The 14824-nt window shown below is 52.4% G+C and overlaps 4 protein-coding genes and 2 pseudogenes across 4 annotated transcripts, besides 9 other annotated features; all 6 read right to left on the bottom strand.

The window, feature by feature from the left end:
- Positions 1-6051: part of a sequence feature (areas not merged during assembly with more than two copies in the genome that could not be assigned to a particular haplotype) that runs on past the window's edge.
- Positions 1464-1485: a sequence feature (AT_rich).
- Tc00.1047053506667.50 lies at positions 1620-4163 on the bottom strand (annotated as a pseudogene).
- On the bottom strand, positions 5471-6337 carry Tc00.1047053506667.40 (mucin-associated surface protein (MASP), putative; the record flags this gene model as incomplete). Its single annotated transcript, XM_810415.1, has 1 exon — positions 5471-6337. The coding sequence occupies one exon, from the start codon at positions 6335-6337 to the stop codon at positions 5471-5473; it is 867 nt and encodes a 288-aa protein (XP_815508.1).
- Positions 6052-6965: a sequence feature (haploid, Esmeraldo-like haplotype).
- Positions 6057-6118: a microsatellite.
- Positions 6901-7908, bottom strand: Tc00.1047053506667.30 (90 kDa surface protein, putative; the record flags this gene model as incomplete). Its single annotated transcript, XM_810414.1, has 1 exon — positions 6901-7908. One exon carries the CDS (start codon positions 7906-7908, stop codon positions 6901-6903), a length of 1008 nt encoding a protein of 335 aa, XP_815507.1.
- Positions 6966-12018: a sequence feature (areas not merged during assembly with more than two copies in the genome that could not be assigned to a particular haplotype).
- Tc00.1047053506667.20 (uncharacterized protein) lies at positions 8620-9369 on the bottom strand (the record flags this gene model as incomplete). Its single annotated transcript, XM_810413.1, has 1 exon — positions 8620-9369. The coding sequence occupies one exon, from the start codon at positions 9367-9369 to the stop codon at positions 8620-8622; it is 750 nt and encodes a 249-aa protein (XP_815506.1).
- Positions 10635-10655: a sequence feature (AT_rich).
- Positions 11042-11076: a microsatellite.
- Tc00.1047053506667.10 (mucin-associated surface protein (MASP), putative) lies at positions 11759-12766 on the bottom strand (the record flags this gene model as incomplete). The annotated part of the gene is made up of 1 exon (XM_810412.1): positions 11759-12766. The coding sequence occupies one exon, from the start codon at positions 12764-12766 to the stop codon at positions 11759-11761; it is 1008 nt and encodes a 335-aa protein (XP_815505.1).
- Positions 12019-13913: a sequence feature (haploid, Esmeraldo-like haplotype).
- Positions 13904-14443, bottom strand: Tc00.1047053506667.5 (annotated as a pseudogene).
- Positions 13914-14824: a sequence feature (heterozygous, Esmeraldo-like haplotype).

Here is a 14824-nt window from a genome sequence, read left to right as displayed (position 1 = left end):
GAAGGCACACAACGCCAGCAGCCACCCACCATGCAGGAGGACAACACATCCACCACCATCTCCCCCCAGCTCATCGCTACAGCCCCAGGGAAATGGCCAAAACCCCGCGGCCACCACACAACGCACACGGAGCAGGTAATCACCACACCAGCCACACGCGCCAGTGGACCCTCATCCATCCATGACGCGGCAACAAAATTTCCAGCCATCCCGCCCTCAGTGGGACACGGAGCCCAACTCAACGCAGTCACACGCGGTGCACCACACCCGCAGGAAAGGAGACTCGGGCTACGCGCTCCCTCCTCCTCACTTCTCCTCATGGCCACGGAAGAAGACAACAGCCGCCACACGCAACTGCCAGCATGCACTGCAAAAGAAGCACTCAAATCCACTGCAATGTGCATCTTGTGTGTGTGGTTGTGTGTGCCTGCAGAAACACAAAGCGAAGAAGTAAAAAAAGAAAGCAGAGTGTGTGGAGAGACGCACAAAATGTACAGCAGAGACGCATGGCGGAAACAACAAGAAGAAGACCGCTCAAACCCATGACTGCACTGCATTCCAAGCAGTGGCAATCCACACAAAATTTATCCAAAACAAAAAAAAAAAAAAGACGTCCCCTTCGTCTTATATAAACCCCATCACACAAAATAATTATAAAAAAGAAATCGTCCATTACTGTTCCACACAAATTTAAAAATAAGAAAAAGAAGTCGCCTGGCTGCCGTGTGGCCACACCAAACTGTCTGTATATATTTTGTCCACAAAAGAAAATTTTAAAAGATATTTAAATGTCTTTCAACCGTCTGACCCTCCATGTGTCCGCACATCGTTTATATTTCATGGGGTCATCTGCGTGTTGCTGCTCCCCTCAGCCCTCTCATCGGCGCGTGAGTGCGGCCCGCAGAGCACAGTCACTCGTGTGTGTGGGGGGACTGAGAGAAGCACGCAGACATGACGGGAGTCGCGTCACTCCATCGGGAGAGTGAGCGCAGCAAAAGAAAAAACATCAGAGGGAAAGAAATGCTGACGAGACCGACCCCGAAGGGACTGCCACCGCATGGAATAAACACGCAAAGCAAAAATCCTTAAAACACGGCGGCAGGGTGTGGCTGTGTGTGTGTAGCGCTGCGGGTGTCTGCCAGCCCTGGCCGCAAAAAAGAAAACAAAACAAGAGGGAAAGAAATGTGTGCTCCGCCCCACAGGCCCTCGTCGCACGCCCACACGTCACGGCTCCCTCAGCGCGCCGTTCGTCGCGGCCCCTCCTCATGCGTGCAGCAGGCGAGGCGCACAGGGCCGTCGTCATGAGCGTGTCGGTGGGTGTGCGAGTGGAGCAGTTGGGCGGGAAACACACGGCACCCCTCACAGGAAGAGTGCAGAAGAAACAATTAAAAGGAGGGAAGAATAAAAAAAAAGAAAAAACGTCCATGATGATTGCCCCAAAAGCAAAAAAGAGGGGTTGAGAGATTAAAAAAAAAAATTTTTTAACAGGAAAAGAAGCAAACAGGAAAATAAATTTAAAATACGCAAAAAAAAAAGTAGAAGTATCAGAGATATTTGTTATCGGGGAAGTAATTCTGTGGTGGGGAGGGCGCAAATGTCCCACGCGGCAGCCAGTCACTCCTCACAGTGCCGCAAATCCCCACAGTCCCAACAGAAGGAGCAGCGGCAGCAGCCCGCTTCTGTAAACATTGCCAGCATCACCCGTTGCTCCTCCAACGGCATGGGAGCCCGAAGCTGTCGGCACTTGCTGTGTGGTGACAGACTTCCCCTCCGTTGTTATTTGCTGTGCCTCACTTTCTTTTCGAGGCCGTCGCAAGGCCGCTTGTTCTTCTGGAGCTTCAGAAGGTCTCGTCGCAGGGAGGGCCACAATTTGTTCCCCTTCCACGGATGGAGAATTGGCTTCCATTGATTCCGGATCTTCCGATGGTGAATCGGCATCTTCTTCCACATCGGCATTCTCACCTGAAAATGAAAACGGGAGGTTGTACAGCAGGACGTTCCTCACAGTCACAGACACGCCTTCTTCGCTCCCTGCGCTGCCCCCATCCCCTCCAATATAGAAGTGTGAGATCCTCGTCGAATCCGTAGTTTCCAATTCACGTTCCACACTCCCACACACACGCTGACCATCGACGTACGCAGAGCCCTGACTGCCGTTCTGCAGCACAATGGCCACTTGGTGTGTTGTATCTTTCTCCCAAGTACTTTTAAGCTTCTTGGTCTTTCCGTCACAGCACAGCACCCGCCACTTCTTTTCGCTGTCGTACGACAACTCCATAAGCTTTTTTTCACCACCATCAAGACGCACACCCATCAAAGGAATGGAGTTACCTTCCTCCGGCACCTCGTGAATGGACACCGTGGCCACAAGAGTGAAGTTGTAGTTCGCAAAGTGGTACAGCTGATTCTCCCCCTGCTCGCCAACGGGCCACTCCGCCCCTGCACCACGATCCCTGGAAATTCACACCATCGGAATTCTCAGTTACCTCTGTTGCCGCCCCAACACCGCTCCTTACTGTGGCGTTCACGCCGAGGTACTCCTCCCTCCATGTGTTCCCAGAGAAGTCGCCGGACAAAAAGCCAACCAGCCCATCCGTGATCTTAACAGCGCCGCAGGCAGTGCCAGATGAGGTGTCCTCTGTAGCAATTGAAGTGGGGCAAAGCTTGGAGACACGTTTGCCCACATTCTTCCATGTAGTCAGCACCTCCTTCACCTGCTCCAGCTGCGCAGTCAGAAGCACAGAGACCATACCGAGTGATGATTTCTCCCCTTCGGCCTTCTTCTCGTACAGTGCAATCAACTCCTCCTTCTTATTATTCCCACTTTTGTACAGCAGGGAGCTGGCGGCAGCGTCCTCATCATCCTCGGATACCGGCCCAATATCAACAATGTGCGTATTGTCCGTCAGCCAAAGATGGAGTACGCCTTTTTCATTTTTCTCTTTTTTGGAATACACCGGCAGTGTAACGAGCATCACGTTTCTCTTGCCATCTCCATCACCAAGAGTCGCTGTGATGAACCCGCTTGTAACGCCCTTCGCAGGTCCCTTGTGTTTGTTGCCCCACACGCGCGAGAGTGTCCCGAGTGCCTCCGTCCACGAATCCCCCTTGTCAGCGGACTCGTACACCCTGCGGCGGCCACCATCACACGCAGTCATCATCATGAGTTTTTTGTCCTTCTCCCACTCCACGACGGAGGGATCACTGCAGCCATCGGCAGACATCCCCTTCGACAGCTTCCAATTTATATTATCCGAAGAGTGTATAATCAGCGAAACGGTCTTTCCATCCTCTTCGGCGTCGACCTCCTTCTTTTTGGTGCCTTCCAATGGGAACACAAGCGTATCGTCCTTCATCTTAACGCCCGATCCACCGCCTCCAATCAGCCGCTTCAAGATACTGTGTTGGTTGCCTTTATAAGTCCACGGAATAGCGTAAGTATCGTTCCAATAAATTCTTTTATCATTTTGGTTCTCACCATTGACGTGTCCTTTCACCAGCATGAGTCCCCAGCCAACTGCCTGATAATTTTCGGCATATGCCCAACTATAGTTTCCAGCAAGCATGTAAATATCACTTCCCTTCACAACTGTTGTTGGTCGGCTCACATGTACTTTAGTCTTGCTTTGAGAATCATCCTGACCTGCTATACGGCAGGCGCATTTCTCTTCGCTACCGGCAGGACATTTCCCTCCTTCAAATATACATCCCTCCGGTACTTGTGTCTTCAGTTTAGTTTTCTCCAAGTCCTCTTTTGGCTTATCATCAGTCAATGTCAACAACTCCGAGGCAATCCCAGTAAAACCGCTGCCTCCCTTCGTGCACTGCGCCTCGGCAACGGCAAACACACCATCATTCATTTCAACAAGACTGGGAACACGGAGCGAACTCACTGTTTCATCAGCTGTTGTATCTCTCCAAGCAAAATATGGCTTTGGTGAAGATTCCGCACCTGACGCTGGCTCTTCAGCTTGTGCACCTCCACCAGTGCTGCAGCACATAATCACGACGAGAAGCAGCACCGCGGAAGTAAACACACGCCGGGACATGTTGGGCCTCGGCGGCTCACTCTCTCTTCCTTCCCTCCTCCTTCTGCCGGATCCGGTCACGCGGCGACGGTTGTGTGTGCGGGGTGCCTTCACTGCAGCAACACGTGAGTGCATACAAATATGTGTGTGTGTGTGTGGGCGGTGTGTGTGCTGTTGTTGTTGGTCCTTTCAGAGCCTTCGAATTTCACAGTAGCGTTTAGCGCTTGATTTTTTTCTTCGTGTGTAATTGAAAAAGAAAAGAAAAAAATAGAGGGAAAAAATACCAATACAAAAAGCACAAGAGTAAGCACCGCCACTCACCCACAGTGAGTGGCACCATCATCCCCGCCGCAGTCACTCCCAACAACAACAACTCACGCACACAGACACACGGAACAGGAGAAGGAAGAACACTGCACCGGGAACACACAGCGACGGTCACCACCACCAGCAGCAGGAGTCACGGCGGATGTCTTATTCATCACGCGTGTGCACACACCGAGCGACGCCCACACCCAGCAAAGCAACCGGCAGAATGCAAAAGAGAACAAGACCGTTCTTTGCAAAGCCCACGCGCTGCCGCCAGTCGTTTTACTGTTCTCCCTTCCAGCGCACCCTCCAACGCACATCGCCCCACAGAGGCAAAGAATCCCTGACCAAAGTATACACAGCATAGGAGATACACATTGGCACGTGCAGCAGCTGGACGAGAAACAATCCGTACTTGTCCCAGGCACCCTAACCCACACCACCCAATCGACTGCACGCCAGCAACGTGTCAAAAAATAAATCGCAGGCTCCCGTCCTCCCTCCTCGCAAGGGATTTCGCAGCCAGAATCTTCTGCATGCATCCGTCCTCAGCAATCACGCCGTTCTACAGCGTATGCATAATGGCGTGTTTGTGTGCTTGTGTATTTGTCAAAACCTATAATTGCAGAGCAGCTGTGCGCCACAAGAGAGTCAGAAGAAAGCAACGGCAGAGAGAGGCAGATAGCACACACGCAAATTACTCATATCATCACACACAAACACACACACGCAGCCCGCGGAATGGGTGCTCTCAACCACAAAACAATGAAAAACAAAACAAAAAGCCGAAGCGTGGGACGACCAGCGCACACACTCTCATTGCTCCCGTAAAGCAAAACACACACACAGGGAGAGAGAGAGAGAGAGGTCGCCCACTCAATGCAATGGAAACAAAACAGAAACAGTTACGGTGCTCCGCCCATGCAGCCAGGCAGGACGGCAGCGGTGCGTGTCGTGCAAAAGAGAGCACCAACGGGCCTGCATGGGTGTGCATGCATATATACAATGGGCACATTATGTGTGTGCCTCGTGGGATGAGGTGAGAGCGAGAGTCCATGCAAGGGGACACACAGAGAGAGTGGGTGAAGGACGGGTGTGTGTGCGGGCGGTGCATGGCTCTCTCTCACTCACTCTCACGCGGCCACCACCACAGCAGCAGCCGCACACGCAACAACAAGAAGAAGAAGCAAAAGAGGGGAGGTGGTGTGGGAGACCGCGGTGCTGCTGTCACTGTTTTGTGTGCTCGTCGTATCAGTTGTGTTGGCGTTTACTGTCGTTGCATTTGTATCTTTCGCAGTCCCTTCTGAGCCTTTGTCTCGGTGTCTATGTGGTGTGGCTGCGGTCGCAGGCGGCGAAACATTTTTTTTACCTTCACTCGTGGTGTCTTCGCCATCCTGTTCGCGGGAAGCAACACCGTCTTCTGGAGGTGATGGAAGATTTCCTCCCCTAGGCAATGTGTTCTCTCCGTTACCTGGTGTGAGTGTGTTCTCTACAGGTGGATTTTTGTCGGGCTCCTTCTTTTCTTCAACTTCCGGTTGCGTAGGATTGGCATTTGATTCCTGACTGCCGGAAGGAGAAATGCCTCCTGCAGATGCAATTGACTGGTTCTTTTCATTCTCACTGCCAATTAAATTCTCTTCCCTGGAATCTGAGCCTATTGCAACTGTTCCTCCTTTACCACCCCGCCCTTCTATACTTTCTTCTTCAGCCTCCGTCTCTTTATCATCATCATCACCACCGTCATCTCCTTCACCTCCTTCATCACCATCTGCATTCCCATCTTGAGGAAGGGAAGATATTGGTGATACTTCTTCTTTAACAACTGTTACTCCATTTTGTAAGCCTTGGGAGCCTACTCGAGGCGTTACAAGTGGTTTTGAACCTGGTAGAAGTTCAGCACCACTCACACGACCTGCCGCCTCCCCTTCATCACATCTACTGCCGGCGCCGCACCACAGCACGCAGAGGGCACACACCAGCAGCACACGGCCAGTCATCATCACTCCTGTCACTTGCGTGTAGCCTTCAGCACAAACTAACTCCTCGTCAACGGAGAGTGAAAACAACACGAGAGACAAGTCACACAGCCACTCACAGCCAAAGTAACAAACGGCAGCAGCCGCAGCACAAAATGAGGCAGTTGGAATCGGTGCGATTGCAGAATACGCACACAAACACACAGCCCCGCAGCAATGAATCAGCAAGAAAAATAAACACAAAGCAATTTAAAAAAACACGAGTAAAAAAACAGCAATAAATTTTTTAAAAAGAAAAACCACAAGAGAGAAACAGATGCACCACATGGCTCCAGTGTGCATGCACCAGCGCACACAGAAATGCGTCCACGCAAACAGTTGTGGGCGTGTCGTGCATATGAGTGTGTCTGGGACGCGTGCCAAGTGACGGATGTGGGGAGCAACGCGGAGCACACTGCAGGGCAGCGAAAGCAAATGAAGCAAAACACACAATCATTATTTTCTATTAGTTATTACGCAATAAAACAAAAGAAGCGCAATGCATCCCTGTGGTTGAGTGCTGGCTTTAATAGCCCGCATACACTTCTTCAGCCCAGTGTCCCGTACGTCAGTGCAGCCAGAACGAGCGGTGGCAGGGTATGCAGACGGGTGTCATGGAAGCAGGCGTCAGTTCCCACACTGTTCTCCAGCGCGTTCGTTGGGGGTGCAGAGGAAAGGGGAGCCGGCATGCTTGCCGCCGCAGAATTTCCTTCGCTAGAAGCAGTGTCGGTGGTGTTGGCGGTGTCCTCTTCGGCGCCTTCCGCTGCACCCCCGTCCTCGCCGGTCTGGGACAACTGAGTCGGTGGCGCAGCAGCAGTCTCTTCCTGCAGCTCCACTGGAGGGTCATGGGAGGAGTGGCCGCCGCCTTCTGTGGGCTTTGGATCTGGTGGGGATTCGGGTGCAGCAGAAGTAGAATGTGCAGCGCCTTGAAGTTCACCAGAGAGAGCGGTATCCAACGCTCGCAAGGCCGCGGCAGAAGGATCCGTCGTGGCTGCAGCGCCAGCAGCAGAGTTAGCAACAGCGCCGCCTGGAGTTTCAGGTAGAGGAGGAGGAGGGGCACCAGCCGCACCCCCAACGACAGCAGGAGAAGAATCAGAATCTGTTGTGGAGGAGTCACGAGAAGCCTCCTGTTCTCGAGGCCCCGGAGGTCCTTCCGGAGGTTTGGCTGGAACACTTACGACGGTGGCCGCTTTCGGCTCCACGTTACTCTCCCACCAACTCTCCAGGTCGTTTGGAGTGGGCGTATCGACATCGATCGTGATGACACCATCGTTCACACCTCCGTTGGTGCGCCTCTCAACATCCTCGGACGCACAGTTTCCGTCGCCCATGCCGCAAATCTCCGTCCCCACACCACTATCTTCAACCGTGCAGTTGTACCACAATGACTTCCCAGGGAGCTGCCAACGCGCAAGTTTATCCTTACCCGCACACTCTGCATTCACCTGCGTCACCTGCGGCTCTTGCTCCTCCCCTTCCTCCACGGCAAACACGCACGAGCAGCAGCACAGCAGTGCCAGCACCAACACGACACAGAATACACGGTACGTCATCATCGAAACTTTCGTTGTTGAATAACGTGGATTCGATCTGCAGGAACATGAGAAAGGAATTAGAGAGAGACAGCAGCTACACCACGCACAGCCACCGCATGGTAATAAATGGCAGCAGCCAGAGGAAGCGCACACCAAAAAAGACAGATGGAATCATTACAACCGCAGAGCTCACACACCGACCCGCAAACCAAAACTTAAAAAGCAGGAAAAACACAAAAAGGAAAAAAAAAAAAATGATGGGATTCCAACAAAACTCCCAAAACTTAAAAAAAAAATCAATCGGGCAGAAATTCTATTTAATGTGCCAAGAAGCACAATAAAATGACCGTGTGTGTTTGTGTATACATAATGCCTTCACCAAGAAAAGGAATAAAATAAAAAAAGGTTGTACTCTTCCACCAGCCCACGCAACACTCTTCACGCTTCGTGCGGCATCCGGCCTGTTCCTCCAATCCTCGTTTCGTGCAGTCTGTGGGACGCACAGCAATGAGGCCGGCACCGTGTGGGCAACAAAATACAAAACAAAAGGGGAAACACTTGTCACTCATGACAGTGTGCAGCAACCGACCATTAAATAAAGGAACAGCAACGATACTTATCATTCCAGGAAAACAACAAAACCAACAAAGTAAAATGTAAATAATAAAAGAAAACACGCAGGGAACGCGGCACATGTTCTCCGTGAAGAGTCGCAATTCCACACTCTTTGGCTCACAATACCGCCACAACTCCACACAATCCCAGAAGAAGCAGCAACACCAAATACACGCGCACACGCACAGTGCTGTCAACAATTAACTCTCGCAGTGTCAATTTCGCGTCGTTGAGCAGGGCAAAGCAGTCGTCGGGACTCACGCCGTTTACAGAATACTGCGCAGTGAATTCTCGTAATAGGGGTTTTTTCTCGTGTCCAGAGGCATTGCGTTGACTCAATCCGTACGCATCACCCTCAGCAACAAATCCACTGCCTGCAACGCCATTTTCTAAAACGAGAGATTTGTGTCCAGTGGCGCTGCGCTCATTCACCTCGTCTGTGTTATCCGCAGCAACGTGTTCCCTGCCGCCATAAGTGACAGACATGATCCCGAATGCATTCGACGCCACTAATATTCTCGGACCGTTGGCAAAGGAAGGCCTCTTGTTGGATGCATTCGGGACCATCATTTCCTTCGGATTGGCGGCAAACTCAGGCCTCATCTCGGGCGTGTTGGTCGCCATGTTGGATGCGGGACTCGGATCGACGGTGTTGGGTCCGTCAGCCGCGGCAGACTGTCGCCAATCCTCGTTTTGGCGTGACGGCTCAGCATTAACTTGCGGCGCAGTTGTCCCACCAGATTTTGTGTCATCCTTCCCTTCACGGGGGTGGCGGCAACTGACAGATGCCCGTCCGGTCAGCATCGCCGCTCCGTGCAGGCGGATGGATGGTTCCATCGGGAGGAAATTGTCGCCGCCACAATTCATAAGGGCCGGCGTATTTATGTGTCGTCACATTCATCGTGAAGGCAACGGTGACCCCTTCCTCTTTCGCTGCACAGCTGGCAGCACAGTTGCTACATGTGAGCACCGCATTGGCCACATGGCACACAGCACCCAGCTCACCATCTCTGCCATGCATGCGCACACCAAAGCCACTGAAAGTATAATTCTCATGCTGAGCCTCAGCACTGGCTGCAGAACACTTCTTCCACGCACACACGCACACGACAGCTCAGGCTGCCGTCACTCGGAGCACACGACACATCCACCGGCACAACCACCGCATCCGCAGCACCAGATACATCTCCAGGACTCCCAGCAGCCGTCACACACACGAGCAGCAGCAGCAGCAGCAAGAGCGCAAGGACCAACACGGCGCACCACACGGAGCCGCACCGTCACCATCGTCATCATCGCAGCCATCGTCACCCGTGGTGGAGTCGCTGCAGTCAATCAGATGATCTGTGAGCCAAAAGGAAAAGAATGGAACAAGAGGGAGAGGGACGGAGTGCAGCGGATGCAGCGAGAAAGAGAGCAGACAACATGAGGAGAGGGCAGCAGGCCCAGCCGCACACTTCACACACCACGAGACGGCATCCACGCAAGGAAGGCACACAACGCCAGCAGCCACCCACCATGCAGGAGGACAACACATCCACCACCATCTCCCCCCAGCTCATCGCTACAGCCCCAGGGAAATGGCAAAACCCCGCGGCCACCACACAACGCTCGCGGAGCAGGCACCCACCACACCAGCCACACGCGCCTGTGCACCACCAGCTAGTAACAAAGCAAAGCCCAAATTTCCAGCCATCCCGCTCTCAGTGGGACACGGAGCCCAACTCAACGCAGCCACACGCGGTGCACCACACCCGCAGGAAAGGAGACTCGGGCTGCGCGCTCCCTCCTCCTCACTTCTCCTCATGGCCACGGAAGAAGACAACAGCCGCCACACGCAACTGCCAGCATGCACTGCAAAAGGAGCATTCAAACCCACTGCAATGTGCATCTTGTGTGTGTGGTTGTGTGTGCCTGCAGAAACACAAAGCGAAGAAGTAAAAAAAAGAAAGCAGAGTGTGTGGAGAGACGCACAAAAATGTACACCAGAGACGCATGGCGGAAACAACAAGAAGAAGACCGCTCAAACTCATGACTGCACTGCATTCCAAGCAGTGGCAATCCACACAAGATTTATTGAAAACAAACAAAAAAAGAACCGTCCCCTTCGTCTTATATAAACCCCATCACACAAAATAATTATAAATAAAAAAGAAATCGTCCATTACTGTTCCACACAAATTTAAAAATAAGAAAAAGAAGTCGCCTGGCTGCCGTGTGGCCACACCAAACTGTCTGTATATATTTTGCGGGCAAAAGAAAATTTAAAAGATATTTAAATGTCTTTCAACCGTCTGACCCTCCATGTGTCCGCACATCGTTTATATTTCACGGGGTCATCTGCGTGTTGCTGCTCCCCTCAGCCCTCTCATCGGCGCGTGAGTGCGGCCCGCAGAGCACAGTCACTCGTGTGTGCATGGGGACTGAGAGAAGCACGCAGACATGACGGGAGTCGCGTCACTCCATCGGGAGAGTGAGCGCAGCAAAAGAAAAAAATCATCAGGAGGGAGAGAAATGCTGACGGGACTGCCAGCGCGTGAAATGAACACAAAAACAAAAAAAAAAAGAAAAACACGGCGGCAGGGTGTGGCTGTGTGTGTGTGTGGCGCTGCGGGTGTCTGCCAGCCCTGGCCGCAAAAAAGAAAACAAAAAAAGAGGGAAAGAAATGTGTGCTCCGCCCCACAGGCCCTCGTCGCACGCCCACACGTCACGGCTCCCTCAGCGCGCCGTTCGTCGCGGCCCCTCCTCATGCGTGCAGCAGGCGAGGCGCACAGGGCCGTCGTCATGAGCGTGTCGGTGGGTGTGCGAGTGGAGCAGTTGGGCGGGAAACACACGGCACCCCTCACAGGAAGAGTGCAGAAGAAACAATTAAAAGGAGGGAAGAGTAGAAAAAAAAAGAAAAACCGTCCATAGTGATTGCCCCCAAAAAGCAAAAAAAGAGAAGGGATGGGGGAGATAATTAAAAAAAAGTAAGAAAAAAACAATAAGATATTTAAAAGCAAACAAGAAAAAAGAATTTAAAAAGAGTTACGGTGCTCCGCCCATGCAGCCAGGCAGGACGGCAGCGGTGCGTGTCGTGCAAAAGAGAGCACCAACGGGCCTGCATGGGTGTGCATGCAATATATACAATGGGCACATTATGTGTGTGCTTCGTGGGATGAGGTGAGGGCGAGAGTCCATGCAAGGGGACACACACAGAGAGTGAGTGAAGGACGAGTGTGTGTGCGGGCGGTGCATGGCTCTCTCTCACTCACTCTCACGCGGCCACCACCGCAGCAGCAGCCGCACACGCAACAACAAGAAGAAGAAAAAGAGGGGAGGTGATGTGGGAGACAGCGGTGCTGCCGTCAGCGTCGCCAGACGTCACCGTGGCGGTTTTTATACCCGCAACTTCGACCGGTGTTTCCTTCGGTTTATTATCTTTATTTTTATCTTGGTTTTCTTCTGTCCTGGCAACATCGGATTCCGGTGCATTGTTCGGAGTATCTTCTCCAGTGCTCTTGTCCGTTTCGTTATCATCATTATCGCTGGCAACCGTGGGTGTTGGTGTGGTTGATTCGGCTTGACTGTTAGATGGTTCATCCTGCTCGGTGTCTGTGTCTGTGTCAGTGTCCCCCTCTTCCGAATCTTTTGTGGGCTCCGTGTTCACTGAGCCTTCCTCTGAATTTGGCACCGGCACTTCCTCTGCGTTGGTGGGTTGTCCTTTCAGTGGAGGTGATGGTGATACTTTTGTTGGTTTTTCTGGTAAATCACTCAGAGGTCTTCCCGCTAGTGGTGTCGGTGCCTCTTCCGGTGGTGCTTTCGGTTTCTCTTCCGATTTTTTTCCCAATACTTCTTTGTCTTCGGGTGCTTCTCGATCTGATACTTTCACTGAAGCTGCCGCAGCAGACGACAGTTTGGCTTCCAGTTCTGAGCATTTATCGGCATCAGCTGCTTCTCCACCGTAATTTTTGCAGATACCGTCAACTTTGGGGTCTTTATTTTCCATGACAGTCGTACCGTAAAAATCGCTGCAAAGCTTTTTCATCGCATCATGCACACAACAATTCACGGCTAACTTTTTTAAACCCACATTCTTCTCATACGGATTTTCCACCTCGCATTCGTTCCTCAACAGTTCATGCCAATTTAGGAACAAATACTCAGGCCAAACACTTTGGGCACGGGTAGCATCAGGCGCCGACGACACCACCACCGCAGCACAGCACCACAGCACGCAGAGGGCACACACCAGCAGCACACGGCCAGTCATCATCATCGCCATCACTCCTGTCACTTGCGTGCAGCCTTCAGCACAAACTAACTCCCCGTCAGCGCAGAGCAAAAGCAAAAGGAGAGACACGGCACATTAGGGTTGTTGCCATGAAAATGTGGGGCCTGCGCATGCAGGAAGAACAATCAACGATAAAGCACCGGGCAGCACGGCACACAACTCCACGGCATGTAAAACCCACCCGCAGCTGCCAAAAAATGGAAGAAGGAAATGCCTCAACAGTGCGGCAGGAAAACAGAGGTGCCGGTGTGGAAAAGATTCCCAGGCAGGGGAAAAAAACAAAAACAACAAAAATGTATTCTCCCGAAGCGGCCACATCAAAAAAAGCAAATAATCATAATAACAGAAATCAACACCACGAACGGCAGCTCACGGTGGCAGTGGATTCCTTGTCGCCAGCCTTCATGGCTGCTTGCCCACACACCCATCGGGTGTCCATCGCCGCACCGCCGTCTTCCTTCCCGCGGCACCTCCTTCGCCCCCGTCGCCAGCGCTAGGGAACCAGCGGCACCCGCGCACGAACAGCCACGACACGCAATCGGGTCCATCCACTCCCGTCACCTCAGCGCCCTCCACGACACAACACACAACCGCCCAACGACTGTTGCAGGCATCACACACCCAAACCGTAGCACGTGACGTAACATCATGTCATGTTGGCCCCTCCGTCGGCAGCACGTCATGCCGACCACTTCGCTGGCACACGGAAGAATAAATTGGCTGAGAATAGGAAGAAGGCGGGCACTCATTCAAGGACATTCCAAAGACACACAGAAACACTGCTCTCTTCCTGCCACTGCAGCTGCCACGGGCACAGTACTCAAAGAAAAGGAAATGACAAGCAGAGGGGAAAAAAATCGCCAGATAAACAAATCGACGTCCATATACATAGCACCACTCAGGCAGCGGCTGCCGCAAATTCTGTGGGCAACGATGTGCATTACTGAATCCCAACATTCGTGTCATGCTCTCCTCCCCCCAACGCCCATCACAATACATGGCGTTCACGGGCATAAAACGACGGTGTCCTAGACACATTTCAGCAGCTAACGCAACAAAAAAATGTGAAGAGCATCACCCAGCGCCACCGCACCAGCCAGCACGCCACAAGACAACACCAATCAACGGACTCCGGCAACATTCCTCACCATGCTGCGGCCTGCCATGTGCGGGTGGATGAGTCCGAGAGCGTGGTCATCAGGTGCGCGGCAATGCGGGTGACAAGGTCTCCATGAAACAAAACGGCCGGGCAATGTTCATGGCGCCAGCGACGGGACAGCCATCCTCCAGCGTGGCGCACGGCAGTGCCCACACAGCACCAGCGCCGCAGCCACGCACAGCACCATGCCAGAATTGGCAACACCAGCGCAACGATGCCCAGCAGGCACAGTGAACCGACTGCAAACGCTGCCCGTGTCAAATGGGGGCACAATCAACGGACGCTCCAGTGGCTGCATGAGCAGGCGATCCGCATGCAGTTGGACAGAAACAGAAACAACTTCCTCGGCAAGGATGTTGCCGTGCACAGAGGAAGAAACATTACCCTAACAACCTCGATTTTCACCTAATGAACGCATTGCGTGAGACCGCTGTGAGAGGCAATACTTCCTGGTATCATTCAATCCCCTTGTGGGCACATTGGTGCGGATGGGCGCCCATCGGTTCTCCAAACGAAATTGTACAAACTCAACACACACCTGCGCTCTGAGATGCGTTTTCCCCACCGTAGTCGGGATCGACCACGCGCTGTCCAAAGCACCACATCGTCGAGGAATCAGTAATCCTTCAGGGTGACAGCAAAGCATCCGCTGGCAAGTCACAACGCAGGCATCATCACAAGCAGAAGCGCTGCAGTCAACTGTGGAAAGTAATGGGTCAACTGACGCATGGCTTACTTGGAAAAGGGTAGTGGCCTGAGAAGAATGCGAAAGGCTGACGATTTGCCAATAAAAAAAAAAACGGTAAAGAAATATAAAAAAGAAGATTCAAATGTCCGCAGTCAAAGCAACCACAAAATCATAAAGCGTAATGGATACACCCAACCCACAC

The sequence above is a fragment of the Trypanosoma cruzi genome, genomic scaffold (genome assembly GCF_000209065.1).
Source record: "Trypanosoma cruzi strain CL Brener 1047053516695 genomic scaffold, whole genome shotgun sequence".
Classification (NCBI taxonomy): domain Eukaryota; phylum Euglenozoa; class Kinetoplastea; order Trypanosomatida; family Trypanosomatidae; genus Trypanosoma; species Trypanosoma cruzi.
Note: the sequence above shows the minus strand (reverse complement) of the source record. Positions and strands in the feature narration are given on the sequence as shown.